The 23,108-nt window shown below is 38.7% G+C and overlaps 3 protein-coding genes across 15 annotated transcripts in view; 2 read left to right on the top strand and 1 right to left on the bottom strand.

The window, feature by feature from the left end:
• The window catches only part of xkr4 (XK related 4), a 57,623-nt gene extending 44,798 nt beyond the window's left edge, over positions 1-12,825 (top strand). Inside the window, exon 3 of the mRNA XM_079613141.1 lies at positions 7,546-12,825. Coding sequence (XP_079469267.1) covers positions 7,546-8,498 — 953 coding nt within the window. The 3' untranslated portion in view covers positions 8,499-12,825. The remainder of the gene's footprint in view (positions 1-7,545) is intronic.
• A 799-nt stretch (positions 12,826-13,624) lies between these two features.
• On the bottom strand, positions 13,625-22,798 carry tmem68 (transmembrane protein 68). 9 transcript variants are annotated; one of them, XM_079613150.1, is made up of 8 exons: positions 22,727-22,798; positions 21,677-21,731; positions 19,065-19,434; positions 17,793-17,960; positions 17,229-17,422; positions 17,096-17,156; positions 16,835-16,974; positions 13,625-14,735 (listed from the first exon to the last, which is right to left on the bottom strand). In XM_079613150.1, the coding sequence occupies exons 3-8, from the start codon at positions 19,390-19,392 to the stop codon at positions 14,631-14,633; spliced, it is 996 nt and encodes a 331-aa protein (XP_079469276.1). In that variant the 5' UTR covers positions 19,393-19,434; positions 21,677-21,731; positions 22,727-22,798; the 3' UTR covers positions 13,625-14,630. The 9 variants fall into 9 exon arrangements, 7 of the variants coding, with proteins under 7 accessions (XP_079469276.1, XP_079469278.1, XP_079469272.1 ...); XM_079613152.1 differs by having other exon boundaries at positions 21,660-21,731; positions 22,727-22,797; XM_079613146.1 differs by lacking the exon at positions 22,727-22,798 and adding an exon at positions 22,055-22,213.
• Positions 21,033-23,108, top strand: part of tgs1 (trimethylguanosine synthase 1) — a 21,346-nt gene continuing 19,270 nt past the window's right edge. The window contains exons 1-2 of one of the 5 annotated variants that reach the window (XM_079613139.1): positions 21,033-21,102; positions 22,545-22,617. In XM_079613139.1, the coding sequence (XP_079469265.1) occupies positions 22,580-22,617 (38 nt within the window). In that variant the 5' untranslated portion in view covers positions 21,033-21,102; positions 22,545-22,579. Of the gene's footprint in view, positions 21,103-21,461; positions 21,790-22,213; positions 22,618-23,108 lie in introns of those variants that run through there. The other 4 variants (XM_079613140.1, XM_079613137.1, XM_079613138.1 and 1 more) reach the window with 4 other exon arrangements.

The raw sequence follows: 23,108 nt of genomic DNA, 5'->3' as shown, positions 1-23,108 counted from the left end.
ACATAATTAACATTTTTGGGTGAACTAACCATTTAAGGGAGAAATTTGATTTGCCTCAAAAAAAAAAATGAGACTGTGAATTCTAAAATTTGTAATTTTGAACTGTTCCCGGAGAAGAATGTGTTTTTGACATATTTTTGAATCCTCCTGCCTGAGAGGAAGACCTGAGCTGAGCTCTCTGAAGATATGTAGGACAAGTGCTTGGCCATGATGCAGGCCGGCTCTTTCAACAGCACCTGATCCAATTCAAAGTTGATAACCGCTTACATTACACTAAAGTCAGGTTGCATCAAATTTTCCCCTCTGTTTCACCAATGTGTGACAGGTGTAAGGTGGTGGAGGATACGGCTTCCCATGCTTTCTGGTTTTGCCCTTTTATTGTCAGGATTTTGGTTTAGCATATTTGACTGGTACTCCAAGGCTAACAATTGGCCTCTTCCACCGGATGCTGAACTTGCCATCTTTGGCCTTTTGCAGCACACCAGGTGATTTCTTCAGTGTTTACTGTACAATCATTTACAGGGACTTTGGTATTATTTGTAGTTTTTCATACCCGTTTATTATTGTGGTATCATTGATTACTTAAATGGCATTTTAAAACAAACAAAAATTGGTCGCTTTACATATTGGTCTGTTCCTGTATAAGAGGGAGGGTCTTGGATAAGAATATGTGGTTTTACAGAACCTGACTTTTAGAAGTGAAGAAGATTATCTGTTATCATGTTTCTCATTGCTACTTGTGTCACTAGAACACTAGGGTCGATTTATGGGACACTTTAAAACCTTCAGATTGACATTGTGGTGACCTTTCAGTCAGCCCACAATAACCAGCACTCATAAAAAATGGTCATGTTACCAGAGTTGTTCATAAATGGCTATTCTGTTGATTTGTGCTTCTGAGCTTTGTGGATTGCAGAACCCTGCCTAGCAGTTAAATCTTCAGTGCCTTTATGTGCTGTCTTCTGTTCTTCATAATCTTCCTTAAACAAAAGTGCCCAGGGACTGCCAGAATTTTCTCCCATCAAGGCTGAAAAAATGATTTCTGAAAGCAGAGGTCCTGAGCTCCTAATGCAACAGAGCTGCGAATATCCTTTTGTTTTGAGCGTGAGGATCTGAGCGTCTGCTCCGTGTGACAGTGGGAGCGGGTCTGGAGGCAGTTTTGCTCGTGGTGTTTGGTAGAGCAGAGCGGAGAGCCTTCTGATGCTCTGAACTCTTTCATCTGAGACTTTCCTTTGAGATTTGTCGCTCTTGCGCTTACAAGTCAAAAACAACATTGAGAAGTGTAAAAATTTAACCCAACAGAACAGTCATAATTCAAAAGCTCAATGTCTTCTAAATAGACTAAACAGCTTGGCTACCATTTGATGGCAGTCGGCAGAGGCGCAGTGGTGAAATGTAGGACGCATTTGATTTGTGTTTCTCTTACTCAGGCTGTCCCTTGTTCGCTCTACAAATGCATCCTCCCTAACTTTACCAGTATATGTCGCAGTAAAACACACTGTCAGTCAGTAAGGCTGTATCTTTTCTCACTATTTTCCTTTACGTAGCTTGCCTTTGAACCCCTGCCAGAAATAAAATCTCTCTACCTGCTCACATAAATGGGCCACTCAGCCTAACCATTTCCTGCAACAGTTCAGCGTAGGAAAAAGTCTTGCTCATAACATTTACCCAGTGGACTGTTCTGCTCAAAACTACAGGAAGCAGTTTTTTTAACTTTCTTTTTAATTAGCCTATTCTTCATATTTAATTTTTTTTGTCTGAATGTCATAAACACAAATGTGTCCCCTGTCACACCATTAGCTACATTTATTTTCTTTATTAATTATGCATTGATTTTTTTTTTTTAGTTAGCCTATTTAAGTTATCATTGAAGCATCATGAGAATCAACTGTACATTTTAAACAGGGGTTTTCAACAAGGGGTCCTTTACCTGCCTGCATAATTTGATGTATAATACAAATATTTATGACATCATTAATGATTATTTTAATGGCACCAAAGTGTACAAATCCCAATAAGTATGTAAATGCATTGATATGGTACTGTATGCATGTTATTGTAGACCAGGCTCAAAATGCAAGTTTATACGATATGTAACGTATCATCACCATCATATTTTCCTGGAAAACTTTAAAGACCCATGTCGTAAAACAATGATGCGTTGATTAATGTGTAGCTGTCTATACATTTTTTTTTTTTTAAAGCTTTTTATGTTTTATTTATACACATGCATACTGTTAATCTCAAAAGTACTCAGGTCTCATATTTCAGGATCTTTGCCAGTGATTATTTTTCTAATTAATGTTTTCCACTGTAGAGGAAATTATATTACTGTACCATACAGTTTCCTCTAGTTGGCTATACCATCACAGTTCGGAGCAAAAACACATTTTACAGGCAAGTTGTGGCCCAACCATTTGTTTTGATTGTACGTCTATTTTAGAGAAGTCGGGTGCAATTGTAACATTTTTATCAAATCTACCTTCCATATGTTGCTATAATAAACATTTACCGGTATATGTGCCAACAGAGCGTGTAATATTAATAGATTAGCAATAAGAAAGCATAAATACCGTAATAATATTTAATTTAATGAGTGAAATATACATTTTTGAAGAACCTTCACCTAGCTCTTTTCTATACAAATGCGTTTACGCTCCTAAAAGAGCTAAACACCATAAAAGCAATGTGCGCTACATTTCAGGATAAAAATAAAAAAAGACATCCAATAGCTTTGTGTGAGGAAGATTCTTTTAAAAAAATCTCCTTTTCCTGTGTACACAGATAAAATGACAACATGGAGAGTTTGGAGCGACATGAGGGTGAGCAAATGTTGAAAAATGTTGACAGAATTTTCATTTTTGTGGTTAAATATTCCTTTAATGTGAATGGATTTGAAGGGCCTGTAGAAGTAGATAAAGAAGATACTGCAGTGATGCTGTGGTTTGCATAACCCTGGTGCTGCCACGCACCCTACAAACACACACTGTCTATGCCCTCCTCCCCTCTCCAAATTACTGCAGCCCTCATGAGCAGGAGCAGCAAGGAGCATTACGTCACCTCTGCCGCTCTCGCAGCCTCGCACGCTGGACCGTGGCAGGTTCCCGTGGCGACCGTCTCCTCAGGATGCGCTGCACGTGCGCAGGATACGAGGGAGGGAGGGAGGGAAGGAAGAATACACGCACCCTCGCTGTCGTTAGAGAGCACCGGAGCCAAGCCGCAGGCCAGATAGCCCACGGAATAAGAATTATAGCCTGGCTTCTGTCAGTTAATTACCCCACTTTGCAAAGTAGTCATTACACCCCCTCAGCTCTCTCCAGCTACTAATGGGCCAGATTTAATCTAAGTGGGTTAAACATGTAAATAAGCTATTGAAAAACTCACACAGTATAAACAAACACTAGATGATAGATGTATAAACAAACACTAGATAAACGACGGAATGATAGATAGATAGATAGATAGATAGATAGATAGATAGATAGATAGATAGATAGATAGATAGATAGATAGATAGATAGATAGATAGATAGATAGATAGATAGATAGATAGATAGATAGATAGATAGATAGATAGATAGATAGATATATATTATGGATGGATGGATCGACTGACTGATTCAGGAATGGAATAATTCAAGAATATTCCTTGCCAGAGTGATTATAATGTGATTGCTATTCACATATTATAGAAAATATATATAGCAGGGGTGATCTTACTCCCCTTCCAGGCCATGAGATGATGTGGTCTGTAGAATTGTTTCTTGCTTTTAGTGCAGGTTATGGGTTCATGGGTTTTTGTTTAATCAAAAATACAGCAAAAACATTACAACTGTGAAATATCAGCTGTTTTCTGATTGAATACATTTTGTACCGTATATCTGTGATGTCAAAGCTGAATTTTCAGCATCATTACTCCAGGCTTCAGTGTCACATGATCCTTCAGAAATCATTCTAATATGCTGATTTTGTGCTCAGGAAACATTTCTTCTTCTTCATATAATAATGATAATTATTATTAGAGATGGAGCATGTGCCTGAGCCAATCTGGATGTTTACGGCTGAGTTATAGTAAAAAATAAAGAATAGGAAATATTTCCCTGAGATCCAGTAGAATCTTTAGGCCTGTGTAATCCAAAGAATATTGTAATGTTGATCACTGTAAATGAAATGGTAACTGAATAGTTTATCTTGTCTTTTATGTTGTCAGATTCAGCTGTGTAAACATGCCTAATCTGTTCCATGCATTGGAATAATATAGTGATTTATAATTATCTTTAATTATGGGAAATTATTCACAATCTGGATGGATATAGACCTTGGGTCCAGATCTGGACTACAGTCTGCTAATTGGTGACTTGTAAGACGCTCCGTAGAGGACGTGACCACTACTAGGCACTCGCTCTGGGAGTGTCGACATCACACATTTCTGTGCTTTCATTCGCTGTTTAGACTAGTGAAATAGATGCCCATGGGTGCACATTCTCTGTTATGAATGTGCTATCTTATGCTATCAAAAAATATATTGGTGTAGAGTGCCCATAATGTACAGCTCATCTGAGAAATGGCATCTCTGTCTGTCGCAGTCTTTGTCGAACAGTGAACCTGCAGGCTGCAGCCTCGGTGAAATGAAAATAATACTCACCTTTATTTGGACACAAATTAACACATCTTTGCACATTCATCATTTCACATGAGGACTTATTCAATTATTCATGGCCGTGGACCGCGATGGTGTTATCTTAGCAACGTGAGATTCTGCATTTTTACTGATGCCGTATGAAAGGGACTGAAGCTTCCTGTTATCTCAACCTCTCCTCTGCTTGCACTACAACATTATACTGAAGGATGATAAAAAGGACATTATTCTGAAGCCTGTGTCTTGTCTTGATATGATTTGGGTATGAATATCAACCTGAGGTAAAGACAAGAGAATATTTACACTTGGGTTTCATTTAGACTTAATAAGGGAACTAATAAATTCAAAGTGTGTCTTGGTATCTCAGGAACAGTTTAATGCAGTGAGAATGTCAAGATTTATTCTGGGTTTTTTTCTGACGAGAAATAAACTTTTCAGTATTAATATGTGCGAGCCATATGCAACAATATTTTAACTGCTAAACATTTGAATGAATCATAGAGAAACGTTAAACAAAAATGATCAACTGCATAAGTCTTTTTCTAAATGTATATTTGGTTTCCTTTAAAACACTTTAAAACAACTGTTTTCTATATTAATATACTTTAAAATGTAAAACCGTTCTGCTGCTTGATAATTTTGTGGAAATGGTGATACATTTTTCCAGGGTTCTTTGGTGAATAGAAAGTTCAAAAGAACAGTCTCTACTGTCACCTTTGATCAATTCAGTACATCCTTGCCGATTAAAATTGACCTTTCTTTCAAAAAAAAAAAATCTTACTGACCCCAAACTTCTGAACTTTAGTGTATTTTTTTATTATCATTACAATTTTGTTAAGGCAAATTACTTTGACCCCAAAAAGCATTTGAATATTTAAGCCGTATGGATTATATATGAATATATTTGCATTATATAACAAAATATTGCCATTTATTCAAATGTATTGTATTTTTCAAGTAAAATATTTCACAAAAACAATTATGTTACAGAGATAGTCCACTTAAAAATTAAAATGGTCATAATTTACTCCTCATGGCTCCCTCATGACTTACTCTCTCCTGTGGAACAAAAGACCAAAATCATCCAAAAATGTAATTGTACGGACCAAAAAACTCAAAACATCTTTTGTATTTAAGAAGAGAAGAAAGTCATACACGTTTAGAACGATATGGGGGTGAAGAAAATAATGACAGAAACTTTCATTTTGGGTAAACTGTCACCTTGTGAATTTAGTGACCAAACACACTTTTTGGGGCTGCTGATCTAGATAGTGTTTCAATATTAAGCTTTTATGTCAGTATCAGTTTTAAACTTGAATGTAACACTTTTTACTGTGAAATGATTCATTCAGTGAGGAGAGACTGGACAGTGTGTGTAATCTTTGTATTCTGTCTCTCACTCATACAAGAAAGTGATCTCTCCATCAGCTCAAGCGCACAATAGCCATGGCAGCTGACTCCAGAACAGTGTCACAGCGGTAAATACGGGCATCACGCACCTCTAGTCACTGCTGGCTGCTTTACTGTACTCCATCTGATGCAGATGGCTTGTAAAGCCTCCTCCATTAAGCACAACTGAGTATTTTGGACAACATGATGGATAACATCTCACTCAATGGGCCAGCGAGTCATAACTGTGGAAAAATGCTGTTCAGCAGAATTCCAAAGAGGCTGTTTTCCCTGAGGAGGAAATAAAACACAAGTCTCATCAAAACGAACCATGTCTCTTGAGTCACCGTTTATCAGCTTTGATCAGGGCCGGAGCTTGTAAACCTTGGTGTGGTGTGACTCACCAGAGGGTCGAGATTTGAAATCTCAAACAGATTCATTACAGGATGGCTGCATGTGACATGCACTGGAGCGCGAGCCATTGACAGACACTTCCATGCGCAAGCTACTCCATTAGCCCACTTCCGACTGTGGATGTGTAGTAATGAGATAAATGCATTTGCATGCCTTGGTGAGCACTTCTTATTCTGCGTTTGAAACCAGTGTCCTATTGTATCTGTGTGCTTCACATGTCAAGATACATTTATAGCTGGTTAACATAAAATACACTGCAGCCCTCAAGGGGATTCATAGCACACTGTAAGGACTGTTTCTTCTGGACACTTTTTAAAGTAATGAACTAGTTTATGTAATTTGTCTACTAACAATATCCAACAGAATTATACATAATAGATGTGAAAGTTTTGTCATTACTTAATTTTAAAAGACATGAACAGTTTACCTTAATTTTCACACCACAGTTTTACAGCTAGCATTTTGTCTCCTAAATGTACACACCTGAATGATATTTTTTGTACTTTTTACATCATTTGACAATTACAGATAGATTAGAAATATTCTGCTCACAAGTGATATTTATAATTATATTTCTTTGTTTTATTCACACACCACGCTCCACTTTTCATCTCAAGCTGTGTTTCTCTCTCCTTGGTAAACAAGTACACTAACTTTTGATAAAACTTTATTTGTGTAAAATGTGTTGGTTTGGGTGGAAATTACTTATAAATCTTTTACACAAATATTGAAATGATTGCTTCACTCATTATTAAGATGTTTATAGTTTGTGATAGTATTGTATTTTAAATGTAATATTTCAGAATTTTATAATGGATTTTCATAGGTTAAGACTGAAAATCTGGGCCTGGTACAAGAGTAAAACAATAAAATCTATACAGAAAAAATGAGAAGTGAAAAGACATAAAACTAATTTCTGTTACTTTTAATAAAAATCAACACCTGGCATGTGTCAGTGTAAATAAACACTGAACGATGTCATATTTATTTTACATACTGCACATACATTCTGAGTAGTTTTATATGTTCTCCTATTTCCCGGGTGAATTGACACTTAGATTGTGACGTTCAGCCATAACCAATGCTTCTCTCCTTTATTTCAGGGATGACAGCGGCTGCTTCTCTGGTGTCACTAGCCTGGGCTCTGGCCTTCTACCAGAAGGCCTTGCGTGATTCCCGAGATGACAAGAAGCCCATCAGCTACCTTGCCATCATCATTCAATTCTGCTGGCACTTCTTTACCATTGCCGCTCGCGTGGTGACCTTCGCTCTCTTCGCCTCTGTGTTTCAGCTCTACTTCGGCATCTTCATTGTGCTGCACTGGTGCATCATGACCTTCTGGATCGTACACTGCGAGACCGAATTCTGCATCACCAAGTGGGAGGAGATTGTCTTTGACATGGTGGTGGGCATCATCTACATCTTCAGCTGGTTTAATGTGAAAGAGGGACGCACCCGCTTCCGCCTCTTCATCTACTACTTCATGATCCTGTGTGAGAACACGGCCCTGAGCGCGCTGTGGTACCTGTATCGCTCACCCCGCAACACGGACGCCTTCGCCGTGCCCGCCCTGTGCGTCATCTTCTCCAGCTTCTTCACCGGCATCGTCTTCATGCTCATGTACTACGCTTTCTTTCATCCCAACGGGCCGCGCTTCGGCCGCTCGGCCAGCCTGGTCCAGCTCGAGGACCCCACTGCTACCTTTATGCTGCCACCTGAGGGTGCCACCAACTCCCTGCGCTCCAACCGCGGAGGCACGCTGGCCAGGGACGCTGACCGCGAGGCCAAGTACAGCGAGCGGGACGGCTGCGTGCCTGTCTTTCAGGTGCGGCCCACCGCGCCCTCCACACCTTCCTCCCGAGCCCCGCGCCTTGAGGAGACGGTCATCAAAATAGACTTGTGCAGGAACCGCTATCCTGCCTGGGAGAGGCATGTGCTGGACAGGAGTATACGTAAAGACATCCTGGCCATCGACTCGTCTCCGACCCCGCCGCGCCTCCAGTATAAAGACGACACGTTGGTTCAAGAGCGTCTGGAGTACGAGACCACCTTGTAGCCTGCGCTATGGAAACACATGAACATGAACACATTACCGTCCACTTGAATAAACAGCAGGACTGTGGCAATAACGTTTCTAGCGTACATTAGCATCTAGCCATGATGTTGATTGTCATGGACAAACCAATATAGGCACAACATATTTGTGGACGGATGGAGTAATCGATCTTTTTTAAGCCGTTCTCTCGTTGCATTTAATTTTTTATTACTTCTGTCTTGTCAGGGAATATCTGGGTTTTTAAAATTCATTGCACTGGCTGATATAGACCACTAACCCCTCGCTCCATTCCAATAGTTGATCGTCCTCGGGCCAACGTCTATAAACTGCGAGAGGACATCCAGAACACTTCACAGGTTGTCTCTTGCTGTAACTGCAAAACAAAGGCCTTTCCCTTTGAAACCAAGCATCCAGTGCAAAGAAACGGCCTCAAAACCGGCCGCGCTGAAGAAACAGTGGTCCAAATATCAAATTAATGGTACACCCATAAAAAAATGCTGATTAGACTCGAGACGTCCTTGTTTAGGGTGCTGTAACCTATAGTAGTGTTTCATCAGCAGCTCTGTACAGTACCAGTGCCAAACGCTCCGCTCACACTGACTTCACGCTGAACTGTGGCTTGACCACAAACTGTATATATAAACAGGGCAGCATTTCAACCATCTACTTGAATCCTATACAAAGAATAACGCTGAGAAAAGAAAGTATGTGACCATCACAAGAGTCCAAGCCACTTGGGACGACAAAACAGGTAGAACACATGCTTGTTTTCTTCTTTGGGAGACGACAATAGGCCAAGAGAACACTTCCTGGCAGCTCCCTTCGGCGATCTGGCCTCATTCGCCTCACCGCTGTGGGCTGACAAGGATCCGTTTGGTTCACAGCAAAGTGGAGGGCACAGACCACCAAATTCACAGTGTCCGCCAAACTGTATTCGACAGAACCAGGGTGCAATTCATCTTCTAGGTTAAAGATACAGTGTTCTTCTAGGCTGGGTCAGATTTTGGTGTGTCTATGATTTGTGTGCTGTATCAATACAGAAAAGCGAGTAAAAGGTGCACGTATACACAATAAACGGGGTCAGTTTTCAGTACCTCAATTCATCCGGAAAGCCGAAGCCGAAGGGTACTATTCCAAACTCTGCAAAGCAATCAAGACTTTCTCCATGGGGCTCTTCAATTGCCAACTCACGGTCTACAAATCGAAGCGTCAGGGATAACTAGTCTGTGACAGAGCACAGACTAGCTAATGTGCTCAGAATGACACTCCGGGCCCTACCGTTCAACACATCACATCTGCCTAAAAGAGCACTGTATCTTTAAATCTGCCAAAAGCATCCTTTATATATGAAAGTGTTGGAGTTGTAAACTTTCTGTTCAGTTGCAAGTGCTTCTCTGTGTCTTTATGTCGAATATCCAAAGGCATTTATGGAGACGTGGAGGTGAGGGCAGAAAAAGAAAAAAGAAAACAAGCACAAAACTTGTCACAGGAAGGAGTCTCAGCACAATGAAGGATTTATTCGGTTGTTGTTACACTTACGTAGAGAGACAACTTGAAATTTGACTGCACAGAAGCTAGATGTGCCTGTTGTGGATAGTTTGAGATTTTGAAAATGTGGGGGGAAACAATGTTGTTTTATGTGTAACATTTTATATACTCCATTTTCTTTTGTTTTTGTTGGTGGATTTTTAAGGTGTCTAGCAAAATATTTGATTTTTAAGGTGCACATTATTTTGCTTAATGCCATTTAAGTGTGTGGAGATGACTGATATAGGACATTTCGATTTGTTTTGCTTCAGTTGGTCAAATCTGAACTGTAATTTGGGTTTTATTGTAGCTTTGAAAAACACTCCTGAAGTGTCGTAACGTCCCACCACTGGTGGCAAATGAACTGAAAGCGTAGTTGTTTTAGCCCGCAGCGATCTGCACGCTTGCAGATGAAGATCCTAATTGTGTTGCAAATAAAAAAAGAAAATAGAACAGAAAAAAAATGATTTAGATGAGATCGTATGAATCTATAACCAGTACCACAGTGAAACGTAGACCTGTATATTTTAGCTATTTTGCAACTTTCTTAACGTCCTTTTTTCTTTCTTTCTTTTTTCAAACGTGTCTTATACTTTTATTTCTCTGTGTGATGGATGATGATGATGCTTTGTCTCTTGGCAAAATTTTCTAAATACCCCTGTCGTCAGAGCACACACACAAAAAAACTTGTTAGCACACTTATTTAGCAATTTTCACATTTAAATTGCTCCACCACCTACATAAGATGGAAAACAAGTGTTACATCGCACACGTCTGTGATATTACGTATCAATGATTTTTCAAAATCATTCCACTTTTTTTAGTTTTCCCATAATACCATGATATTTTTGTTTCAGTGATACCCCAAGCATGCTGCATACTGTGTTTTGGTTCATTCGATTAAGAGGAGCTTACTAACGGCAACACTGGCTTGGTGGGTTTTGGTGACATTCATCTTTATCCAGCCATTTTACAGGTGTGAGGCCTCGATCATTTTTTTTATGTTGAAATATTACATGAATTTAAAACACTCAATGCAATGCAATTTGTTCAGCGTAAGCGGAATGAATCAAGGTCTTTACCCAAAAGACTGTGTGGGACTGATGTTTGGAGGTGCTGAATTCACCACACATGCTAGATTATTAGCAATGATAAATACTATCAAAGTCCTGATGAAACGGAAGTAGCTGCTGATATTTCTTCCGTATTGTGATTTCGAATGTAACGGATTAGTAAAAAAGAGAAAATGTAGGACAGGACTTGGTTCTGTACATTGGTTGTTGACTGGATTTTGCACTCAAAAATGGACGCAGATGAACACAAGTGTGCACAGACTGAATTAAGCAGACTAAATGAGTGGAAAATCGTCACCTGAGTGAAGTCTATTGTTTCAACTGGAAGATCCAGTTATGACATTTTGATTCAAACTTATAGTCAAAATAAAAGTAATAAAAAAGAAACATATGAATTGTTTACAATAATATCTATAACGGATTTTGAGAATTTCATGCCTAATTTAAAAATAATCTGGCAGGGAGTGTGAATTTGGCCCAACATCAAGAAGCTATTCACGCAGTTTACATTTTAAAGGGGTTCATGCGTCCTAGTTTAACATGGACGTACAGTGCATGAAAACATTTAAGCTAATCATTTTACAGAAATTATGTATTTTTGTTTTGCACTTCCAGCTTTGTGTTTTATATTTGTGTTTTATCAGTAAACCTGATATCATAGCCCACCATTCCTTCGCTCTGGAAAGACTTTAATTCATACCTGTAACCTACCTCAAAGCGGTATTTTAAACAGACCACTCTCCAGCTCTGGGTGTTGATGTGGCGGATATGAAGGAATTTATTGCAATGTAGTCCCAGTGGATGAGCGGAGGAGTTGAAGGCTGTTCTGTTTATTACCGGTACATCAGTAGAGCTCAGCTCAAATCTACAGGACTTATTTTACAATTATTCACAGCAGGAGAACATTGAATTCATGCAAGCTGATTCAGTTTTATTTGCCTTAACCGACGCTCGCCTTTTTGTGGATTCATTATTCGTGACATTTTCAGTCTGTTTCTTTTGGTTTCGTTTTAGTCATGCATATGATGCTCCGGTTACTGTCATGCTTGTATAATGACGTCGCATTATCGATTAGTGTACTTACTGTGCTTATACTGCAAGGAGACACAAAAAGAAAGCAGACCGAGACGAAATAGCATATGCAGACAAACAATCAAAACGTCGACCCAAATTGTCACGGGTCACAGGCCGTACTGTTACACGATTGTGAGCATTTTTAATTGTAATATCAGTTAGCGAAAACTGAATGACTCGAAGAGCTGAAATGAAGTGGCACTTGCATTTTTTGATTCATCGGAGAAGCTTTCTTTTGTTGAATAAACGATTTGACGATCCTCTCTCACCTGTAGACATAGGCCTAGATGCTTAGATAAAATAGAATACCATAGACGGAGGAAAAAATACATTTACATTTAGATAAATGATAATCGGTGGTTATTTATAAAGCACGATATTAGTACAAGCACAGTAATTGAATGAACTCGGTGGTGTTCGGTTCAGCGTTCATATATGATGTACAGACTTTACTGGTATCTCAGTTACAACGGAAGTTCCATAGTGACTTGCAAAAGGCTATTTAACTGTAAATAAATGTATGCAAATGTACATGTGTAAAAGAACATTCCTTTCTGAGTCCTGATCGTGAAGGGTGTCTATTGACTAGAGATCGGCAGTTATATGACATAATACAGATAAAATAGTGTGGTGTATGTGATGTATTAAATGACATAAAAAAAAGAGCAAAAAAACAAACAAAAAAACTGCTTATTATTGGTCTCTTAAGTTGTATCATGTGATGAAAGTCTGAAGTGCGTAAAATGCATCAAATCTGTTATCTGATTTTATTGTAAATTGAAGAGTAAAAAACAAAAAGAACGTTACATTTTTTGTACATATTGGATTTTTGTAAATTTTTATTTGATTCTAATGCAACACAAAGTACCAAATTCATTTAATAAAGTACACTGTGGTCATTTTATTAGACTTCCTTGCAAACTTCTTTCGGATTTGCAGTTAATGTGTGAATAAGGTCCATTTGAATTTCCAGAATGTCAGCGACTATTTCAAGGTTGGAAGAAAAAGCAATGGTGATGAGCAATGCAGCTTCTTCTGAGACAGTCTGTCACAACAAATACTTGGTGATTAGTTTGTCTGAATATGTATTCTCACAACTCGTATGATTTAAGGTTTCACTCCTTAATTAGAAGAGACTCTAATGAGAGTCTGAAGGAAAATTAGGAGCATATAATGTAATACGAAATCATGAATAATAAGTAAATTATTACTTTCCAAGGTTTTTTTGGTGGGGGGCTGGAGCACAGATGCTGTAAGTCAATACCAAACCAGTTTTATAAATAGCAATGGGGCATTTGCATATCATACACCAAACACCGGATGTGCACAGAGATCATAAGACTGTGTGACAAAGACTGTGCTCATGCTGACATTTGATCAGTCACACACACAATACATTTTCTCCCAGAGGAGCACAAAAGTGCATTAAAACGGTTTTACCAACACTGAATCCATAGGAATATGCAGTTTTATTGTGAATAATAAAATCTCTTATGAAATTTATATACATTTACAACCATTTATTTCCACACTCATCAGATTTTGATCAGATTTGATAACTGCTTGAAATAGCATTTATTACATAAATTTCAGGAATGTTACAAAAATCTTATTGAATTCTGAAAGCCCTGTATGCTACCTCTATAAAGTCATTAGCAGTTGCATACTTATTTTTATCATCATAATGTTGCTCTGAGAGCAGGGCAAAGCAGTATCAACCGATGCTTAAATAGACAGCAGTTCACCAGTTCTGACAGTTAATACAGAGATATTAGACTAAAACGTGTTAAGTTTCAACATCATACAACAAATATTCAAGCATGTATCTTTCATCATTATTAAGTGTGCTTATAAAATCCTCCCCAAAAAATCACAGTATCCACAATTTTGAATTGATTCCTTCAGTTAGTTCATTCACGAGTTCGCCTGCTCATCCAGTCCTAAATGAATTTGGCTTGCTGTCCTCGAACTCCCTATAACGTTCCTATGTGGGAGAATGAGAGTAATAGAGGAAACGCTCATAATGATTATTGACAGAACTGAATGATCAGGCTCCTCCCGAACCTAAATTTATTTATATTATCGATTTCCAGGACAGAATGCCATTTTATTAAAAAGGACATAAAAATACTAGCCAAAGGCTTTGTGGGCAAAGTTTTTGGCAGTGGTCCTTTGATTAAAACCAAAGTGTGCAAATTTAAAAATAATAATAAAAAGAATAATATTCACACAAAAATAATTGTCCAACACACTTCAACATGCACAAGACTATGTAACCAGATATTACAAAGACACACACCATTATTTGATATGCAACATTGATATACCGATACGTCCACTATATTATCAGTAGTTGCTAATCTCATGGTGTAACAATATCATAATATCTCCAGTATTCAGTTGAATTATGCTTGAACTTGAAGCATATTTATATGTTCAGTCTGAGAAGGCAAGTGTGCTAATCTTCTTTGTGTTCCCTTTGGAATCGCTCCAAAAGAGCTCGGAGGACGTTTCCAGGGATCTTCTGGTGTTTGTCGATTAGTGCTTGAACTGCCTGTTGCACCTGAACAGATGGGTTGGATTGAAGAAAATATGAGATCTTTACAAATCAATAGTTAAAACAAACCCCGACTCAACAGACGCATGAATTGAACATGTGACATATTCACTGTGAAACTAAAAGGTATTATAGGTTGACAGACACGTTAGGAAAATGATGGATTTAAAAATAAAATCTCAGTGTCTGAGAGTTGCATGCGTGCGTATCCATTCAAATATTTGGGGTCAGTCCGTTGTTGTTTTTTTACTTTCCATTCAACATGGATGAATTTAATTGATCAAAAGTGACACTAAAGACATTTAAAATATTACAAAAGGTTTCCATTTCAAATAAAAGCTGTTCTTTGAACTTAAGTTATTGTTAGATAAGTTAGATATTAAGCAGCAAAAACTGTTTTAACCTTTTTTGTTTTGTTTTTAATCAATGTTTGAGCAGAAAAGCAGCATATTAGAATGATTTCTAAAGGATCATGAGATACTGAAGACTTTGCTGGTTTCAAACTTTTGAATGGTGGTAAAATAAAAAAATAAAAACATACATACATACAATAATAAAAAAGTAGGGACGCTCTGATTTTTGCAGCCGATAGTAGACTACCGATTTCTTTTCATCATGATCGGCGGATATTCATCCTGATCCCAATCATTATATAAGTGATATGAAATCTCTCGATTGACTGTTACTGTTAAAGGGATGGTTCGGAGTAATTTCAACCTAGGGTCCTTTACACCATGACCTCGAGCCAAACACCCCGCCAGAAGCTTTTTTCCCCTTGGTCGAACATTATTAAAGTTAGAGCTTACTTAGAGATGTATCTCGTAAATTACCCCACTAATAATGCCCGGAATGGTACCAAACTTCTACAGTAGTACAAATAGGTTCTGTACTCATAAAACAAGGCATTTGAAAGTTTGTAAGTACATCAGGAGTTAATTTAAATAACACTTGCCTGATGGCTTATGCTACCGCTAACCTAGACATCGAGGTCACTTCCGTGATTTGGGAAAAGGACTTGGAAAAGTCCTAGGAAAAGGACTAGGTTGAAACTACTCCGAACCAAGACGTTTAACCCCTTATACCCTGAATGCATTTTTAATGATTTCAAGAGATTTCAAGTGGTAATGGCTTCTAACTCTACAACACAAAAAAACAAGGTATCATCGATTACATGGTCTCATTTGATGAACATTTTGATCATGTTTTGAGGTTCTTATGTTACAACACAGATGAGAAAATCCCTTCAAAAAGTTTCCAGTTTCCATTGGACGAACTTTCAAATGAAGTTGGAAAACATTGCGTCATGATGGTGACGCACGCGATTGGATCCCGGAAGTCCTTTAGCTTTAGCATGTCATGTCACTCCGTGAGGATTTTCTCAAGATCGACGCATCATGTTATGTGTGTGGGCTCGTTTGAATAGAGACAACCTGCTCTAAATAAAGATGTACTATGGTTTACCAATGTTTTGTGACGTCACAAAGCAGAACATGGCACAAAAGCCTCATTTGTATGCACGTCGGTGGCAACTTCTTACGGTTTTATGTCATTAAATTGCAATCGGTTCTTGAGATCTAGTGACTACTAGTGAGCATCGCTAATAAAAAGGTATAAAACTTTAAAGCCCTACTTAGACATCTCCTACATCCATTCTGAAAACAAACATTTCATCAAGTTTTAAAGAAGGTTGTTATTACCTGATGGTAGCATGTGATGAAATGAGGGGGACAGACTCGGCTACTGTTCTTATGAACGGATTTTTCTTAAAAAACATCATACACCAAACTTTATTCACTCATAGATACCAATCTGAGGTATCCTTTATTATACAAGCATTCTCTCACTTTGCAGACTCTGTACACCTGCAAATGTGATGAATGGTGATCACCACTCTAGGGTGAAACGTGCCCTTAGGGGACGGTGTAAACAAATGGCGCTAATGTATGTTGTGTAGTCAACAATAGGTCAGGACTTGTCGGGACAGTCTAGAGGTTAGAACCTCTTGTAGATTTGCAAAACACTAGCTCAGCAAATACAACAAAAAGTCTGACCTTTACAGGACTAAAGAGTTACGAAAACAAAACTAGAGGTCTAAGGAGTCCTACCTTTTCAGCCAGCTCAGCAGCATTGAGTTTGGGGTCGTATTGAATGGGGTCACCCAAATAGGTGCGAAATTTGACTGGAAATCCTCCATAGATCGGTGCTATCGGCAGACGAAACCTCTCATACACCCATCGGTAAAATCCTGAAGGAATTTTGAGATGAATTGAAGATTGACTCATTTAACTCTTTCATAATGGTATGTAATCTATTTAGAGTAATATTTATAACTTTGAGGAAAGTTCAATGTTTTCTGTATAACTCACTTAATGTTCCAAGAGAGCGAAATCCCTCCCTCAAGTTTTGAGTAAACATTGGTATAACTGGCTGTAGGGACAAAACACTCTTAGTACAACAAAACTGTATAAAAGGAGAATAATAAGAGGGACAGTCATTTACCACTTTAGAGTCAATGGCCACTTGTGCAAATCCTTTGCGTTTTCCCCAGATCAGAGGGTACGTCTCATCGCTGAACAGGGCCTCCCGTACTCCTCCAGGAGAGATGCCCAGGAGGTGGCCGTTCCGCAGGGCCTTCACACACTCCTCCTGCGGTCCGTGGATCACACTAAACACCTCCAAGAGGAGCTTAAACCCTGCCATGGCCATTACACAGATAATAGAAGCACAATTAACTCAGGTAAAATTGAAAATCTCACCAGTGTATGTGACCTTGTTGACCACACTGAAGGTAACATAGAAAGGACAGACTAACTTCTGTCAGGGCATTGTAGCAATATTTCTTGAAAATATACACATTTATACTTAGGTAGGTTTAAATGAAATTATTTGTGTAAAAGACAAGAAAATGTTGCCATTTTAAAAACTAATGGCAGATAAAGTTTCAGGACATGTTTTGTCCCAAAATTCAGTGAATCACAATGAAATTGGGTTCTGAGTAATGACACTGTCATGAGCAAAATGAGGCTGACTGATCACTTCATTACAGAATGAAAGTTGTTTTACCTGGGACCTTGAACAGAAAATGATCAGCCACCGAATGACAAGTTCGTCCCTTCTGAATGATAAGACTTGCCAAGAAATAATAGTAGTCTATAGGAATCGCCCCATGATAGTAGACAATGAGAGCAGGTCCTTCATCTGGAATCTTCTCTAAACCATGGATTTCATAACCTGTCAAAAAATGTATACTTAATCAGGGAAAAATTATTTAAAAAATGTTTTGTGAAGTACGACACATTGCAACACTTGTGTGTCCAAAAGTGATCGTAAAGACATTTATAACGTATAAGATTTCTTTTTAAATGACCATGGTTAAGCAGCTCAACAGTTTTCAACAATGTTGATAATGGAATAGAAATGTTTCTTGAGCACAAAATCAGCATATTAACCATGCTGTAACCATGGAGACAGACGTGGACAACTGCGTTACGTCTAGCGGCACGCTCACGCTGTTGTCGTTTCGTTCAAACATTATGGATTATGGCAAGCAGACTTTGGGACAAAAGGAGGACTAAAACGAAAATCAATATCAGCGTGGCGTTTTCGAGATGCCGAGAGCTCCACATCCGTGAACTTCGACTTTGCCACTCTTACATGTACTTTATTAGACAGGTGAGCTATGTCTGTAGAAATGTACATCAAACTAATCAATGTTATATAGCTCAACATGATGAAATGTAAGAATATGATCAGTATGTTATTCTAATGTTGATCTAGCTCACTGCTAGTCCCATACAGCCAAACTAACACGTAGAATAACATTATAACATTCAACACACTCAAATGCAGTTTAGTGTAATAGTGTAGACCAAGTGAAACAGCGCTGCGTTTCATTCGTCTAATAAACTGACCTGTGTGAGTATTAATTCAGCATTTGCGGTATAGTTCGATAGAATGAAATGTTATAAATATTCCTTTATATCCGCGGGACTCGCGTGTGGCGCTGATATCTGTTTCTCATTAGCAATCGTGACCTGCTTCGTACCAGTCATGTTAAAAACATCAATATATTCACTCATCCATAAAGATTATTAGATCCATCGGCATGACGACAAGTTCCAGAATTCCGCTTTTGCGTCATCAACCTACGCCTTTGTTATTGTCAGAGGTTAACGACCCCTAACGGCTAAAAAAATACATATTGTAGCTCAGCACAGTAGATGCAAAATATGACCACAATGTAAAAATCCCTGACCACAGGGATTAATTTAATTTAAACAAGATAACAATCCACATCTCAATGAATGCAGATAACAAGCCCAATCCATTACATACCGTGCCAAATAGCCCCATGTCCATCCCATAGGGTCGCCAGAGTTTTCCTCGCACCATCCCACAGGTTATTGGAATAAGCTTCCCTCAGCTGGATCTTGCGTTTGTACACATGGAGGAAGAGTATGGATAGATAGAGGAAGATAACTATAAGAAAAGGCAGGATGAAGACCACTGCTAGAGGCGTGAAAACCCAGACCAAATACTCCAAGAAACTGAGGAAGTCCTCGAGCTTCCCGAGCCCTGCCCACTCCTCCCACACATGAACTAAGCAGGAGAGGAAGTTGACGGATCCATTCTCAAACAGACAGGACTCATTCCCACTGGACATGCTGCTTCACTGTAAGCCTCTCCCAGTGGCAGATGGGCAGACCTGGACATGAAAGACACAAATTGTCTGACATTAAGATGGCATTAAAGCCTAAGTGTACATTTTTATGATATTAAAAAACTTTTTGTAAATCCCAGTTTAATATGCAGCCCCCCTTTAAACGTGTAACATCATATAAATAATATAACAAGTGTGTGAATGGGGTTGGGGGGGGGGGGGGGGCTGTGGGTTTGATTCTCGATACCATCAAATGCAGAGGACAAATTCCGAGTATGGGTTACCATACCAGTATCTATGCCACTGATAGTGGCAATGAGCTCAGCAGCTTGATTTAAAAGACAAGACATTTCAGCGCTAGAACACCTCTTATTTGACTAACCAAAAAAAAATTAATGCCCCGCTAGTTAAAGCAACACCAAGTAGTTTTTCACCCCTTCATAATATATTTCCAAGACTCTTGTGATGGTACATCGACTTACAATAGGTTGAATGACACGTCTGCCATAGCCTGACGGGGTCTGTATCGCTTTTACTGGCACTACGGAACTTCGGGGTTCGGGTAGTAACCCGAGCACAAAAAGAACTACAAAATTCGACTGCTTTACGGCATACCTCACTTCCTCAAATTTGGACGTGAGAGCCCAACTAGCGATTGTTTGCCGGCTGGTATAGCGTCTGTATGTTGTAGTCACGGCCGAAGCAGCAACTAAACCGAAGGAGGCAAAGGTTTTGTCGGAGGAGACTAGGAAGAGAAAAAGGGAGAGTTATAAAATCAAAATCCGGACGAGGATCAATATTGGTCCAGCGTTCGCTCGCTAGAGGAGGAGGGGTGCCCGACTGATGCTGACTTGGCCATCATGCTGTCAGACTAGTAATAGCTACATGATTAGATGGACAAAATCATCTATTAGGATAACTATCCTAATGACTGCAGGCTGATAGTCATGTTTGTTAATTTATTTTTCTGGTGAAACTGTCTTGCCTCAGGCTATAATGCAAATCGATTTTTCAAATTTACAGATTCATCTATGGTAGCTTGATAATATAATATTGACGATATATGGCTATTACCAACCACACAAACATTGAATTGAATTAGCATATCCATTATGTTACTATAATGAGGCTGGCTTGTAAACGTGAGCTCCGCGATCTTTTGGCGTTTGAAAAAAATAAAACCCACGAAATTATATTTATATAACATGCTGACATATATGCCACTGTACTTGGGATGAAGACATTTCACACGCAACGCAGGCAGTCTGCCCACGACGTGAGAACTCCTTCTGCAGAGTTCGGGGGTATCGGCTTGTCAACAAATGCACGTATATCCCCTGGTGTAAACATGACAGATTTTACGGCAGTAGTAGAAGACAATACTGTTTCCCAACTGTAGGGGGACCCCGAGAGCAAAAGCTACTTGGTGTTGCTTTAATTTGAGATGTTTTATTTATTTGTATTATGTACATCCATGCCGCGAGATGTTTCAAAAAGTGGTCGGGACAATATCGAGCCTGGCAAAAACCCATATTGCTCCGCGACGCGTCAACAATGGTCGTGACTCGTGAGGCCAGATGGTATTTATAGAATAGGGGGCGGAACGATTTGCATTATGGAGAGCATTTGATTGGACAGTAGATGTGATGAGAAGCTGAAGTCCGCGGTGACGTCATACAAATCTGTGATCCATTTTGGTGGAAGTGAGAGACTGTAAGTTTTGAATGCTTATATCTCCTAAATGCACATTTTTTTCATTGGTTTGGAACAGACCAGCTTGTTCATAACCTTAAAGCGTAACATATTCATACTAAAAGTAAAAAAACTTAAACTTTGATTTCAGGGGGCCTTTAAGCCTGTGAAATCGGGGAAAAGTATTTAAAACAGTTCAGTTTAATAATAACATGCTCTGCTCTCTTTAACACTGTTAAACTAGATGTACGAAGGAAACTGTTTGCTGAAAATATCCACAGCTTAACTGTTTATAAGTTTAAGCTTAAGTTTATCTGTCAATCGCGCGAGAAAGTTGCACTCTCCTTATTTCACAAGTCACGGGACTCGACCAATACCATGAGTTTGGGGCGGGGTTATTTGTCCAACAAATGGCAAAAGGGTGACTAACAACAATCATCATATTTTCAACGAAGTTTAGTGAGAATAGTAGCATCTAGAATTAGCCTAACACACTTCAGCTTTAACTCCCAAGTCAAATTATAGTAATTTGATAGATTTAAAAAAAACACCTGTATTGAAAAACTATATTTAAAAACAACAACAACTCACGAACCTTCTCCAGCGGAAATATGTTCCTTGGCCAAACATACCAACCTCACATCTGTGCCCTAAAATGAAATGACATTGATAGCAAAGTTAAACCTGCTCATTCACACTCAGTCACAGGTGAGACTGCCGTAACGTTACAAAGGTTAACGTCATTTAAAATGTAAATGAACAACACTGCCAAATGCATGAAAGATAACAAGGAAAGGCGTAAATTTACGTTACACTTGGACATTGGATAACGATCATAGATAAACTAACCTTACAACAACCCTACATTTTGCGTTTTTAAAGCAGTCGCCAATAAATGACAGTTCTTCTAAATGCCACGAAAAGAATGTTTTAGAAAAACCTTTTAAAATAAGAATTTCTTAAATCTACCTACATGATGATACCTCGATGAAATAGATACTGTTGCCCTCAATAAATGTTTTTTTCCTTCACGACTGAACCACCGGCTTTCTTTACATGTGACACAAGCAGGAAACCCATCTCGTCGACGTCCGTTACTGTCCTTAAAACTTCATAATAAAAGTCTAAGCCCTCATAAAGGCCATTTTACTATTGTAAATGTATTGAAAGTCTTTTAACTTGACGGGCAATTTCCAAAACACGAGGGGGGAAATTCGCACAGCGAGTCTTAAACGTGTGTATAAAATTAGATCGATATTTTAGTGCTTTTAATCTTCCTCGTTTTAATCCATAAGTATATTTATATATAGCCTCTCGCTGTCGTTTTTATTTGTAATGTCTGTGTAAAAAAGTGATTAAAAGGTTTGTGACAAAGTCTCGGGTAGATTCTGTTGACAGGTGTCACTCATGGTTATATCAGTCTATCATGATTAATTACGGCGAGCTGAATGTTGTTCCTCTAGCTGATATCATCTTCTATCAAGGTGAAGAAAGAGAGATGACAATACATTGCTTGTGCTCCAGAGCTTACGTCAAGTAAGTTAGTATGTGTGTTGAACAAGATTGCGTTGTGATCAATATAATGTGTATGCAGTTTTTTAAATGCCTTCAGAAAGTTAGAATTGAATGCACCGATGCTTATTACCTGCTGAAAATGACTTAGCTGGTCTTAACTGGCCTGAGCAGCAGAAAAGTGCCTAAAAATGAGACCACACACAGGCTAAGTTAGACTGGTAACGTTAGACCAGTTAAAGGGATAGTTCACCCAAAAATGAAAATGATGTCATCATTTACTCGCCCTCAAGTTTTTCCAAACCTGTATGAATTTCTTTCTTCTGATGAACACAAAAGAAGATATTTTGTGTCAGTAACCAAACAGTTGATGGGGCCCCATTGACTTGAAAAACAAAAGTCAATGGGGTCCATCAACTGTTTAGTTGAAGAAATTCATACAGGTTTGGAATAACTTAAGGGTGAGTAAAATGATGATGGAATTTTCATTTTTGGGTGAACTATCCCTTTAAGAC

Source organism: Phoxinus phoxinus (genome assembly GCF_949152265.1).
Source record: "Phoxinus phoxinus genome assembly, chromosome: 5".
Taxonomy (NCBI): Eukaryota; Metazoa; Chordata; class Actinopteri; order Cypriniformes; family Leuciscidae; genus Phoxinus; species Phoxinus phoxinus.
Note: the sequence above shows the minus strand (reverse complement) of the source record. Positions and strands in the feature narration are given on the sequence as shown.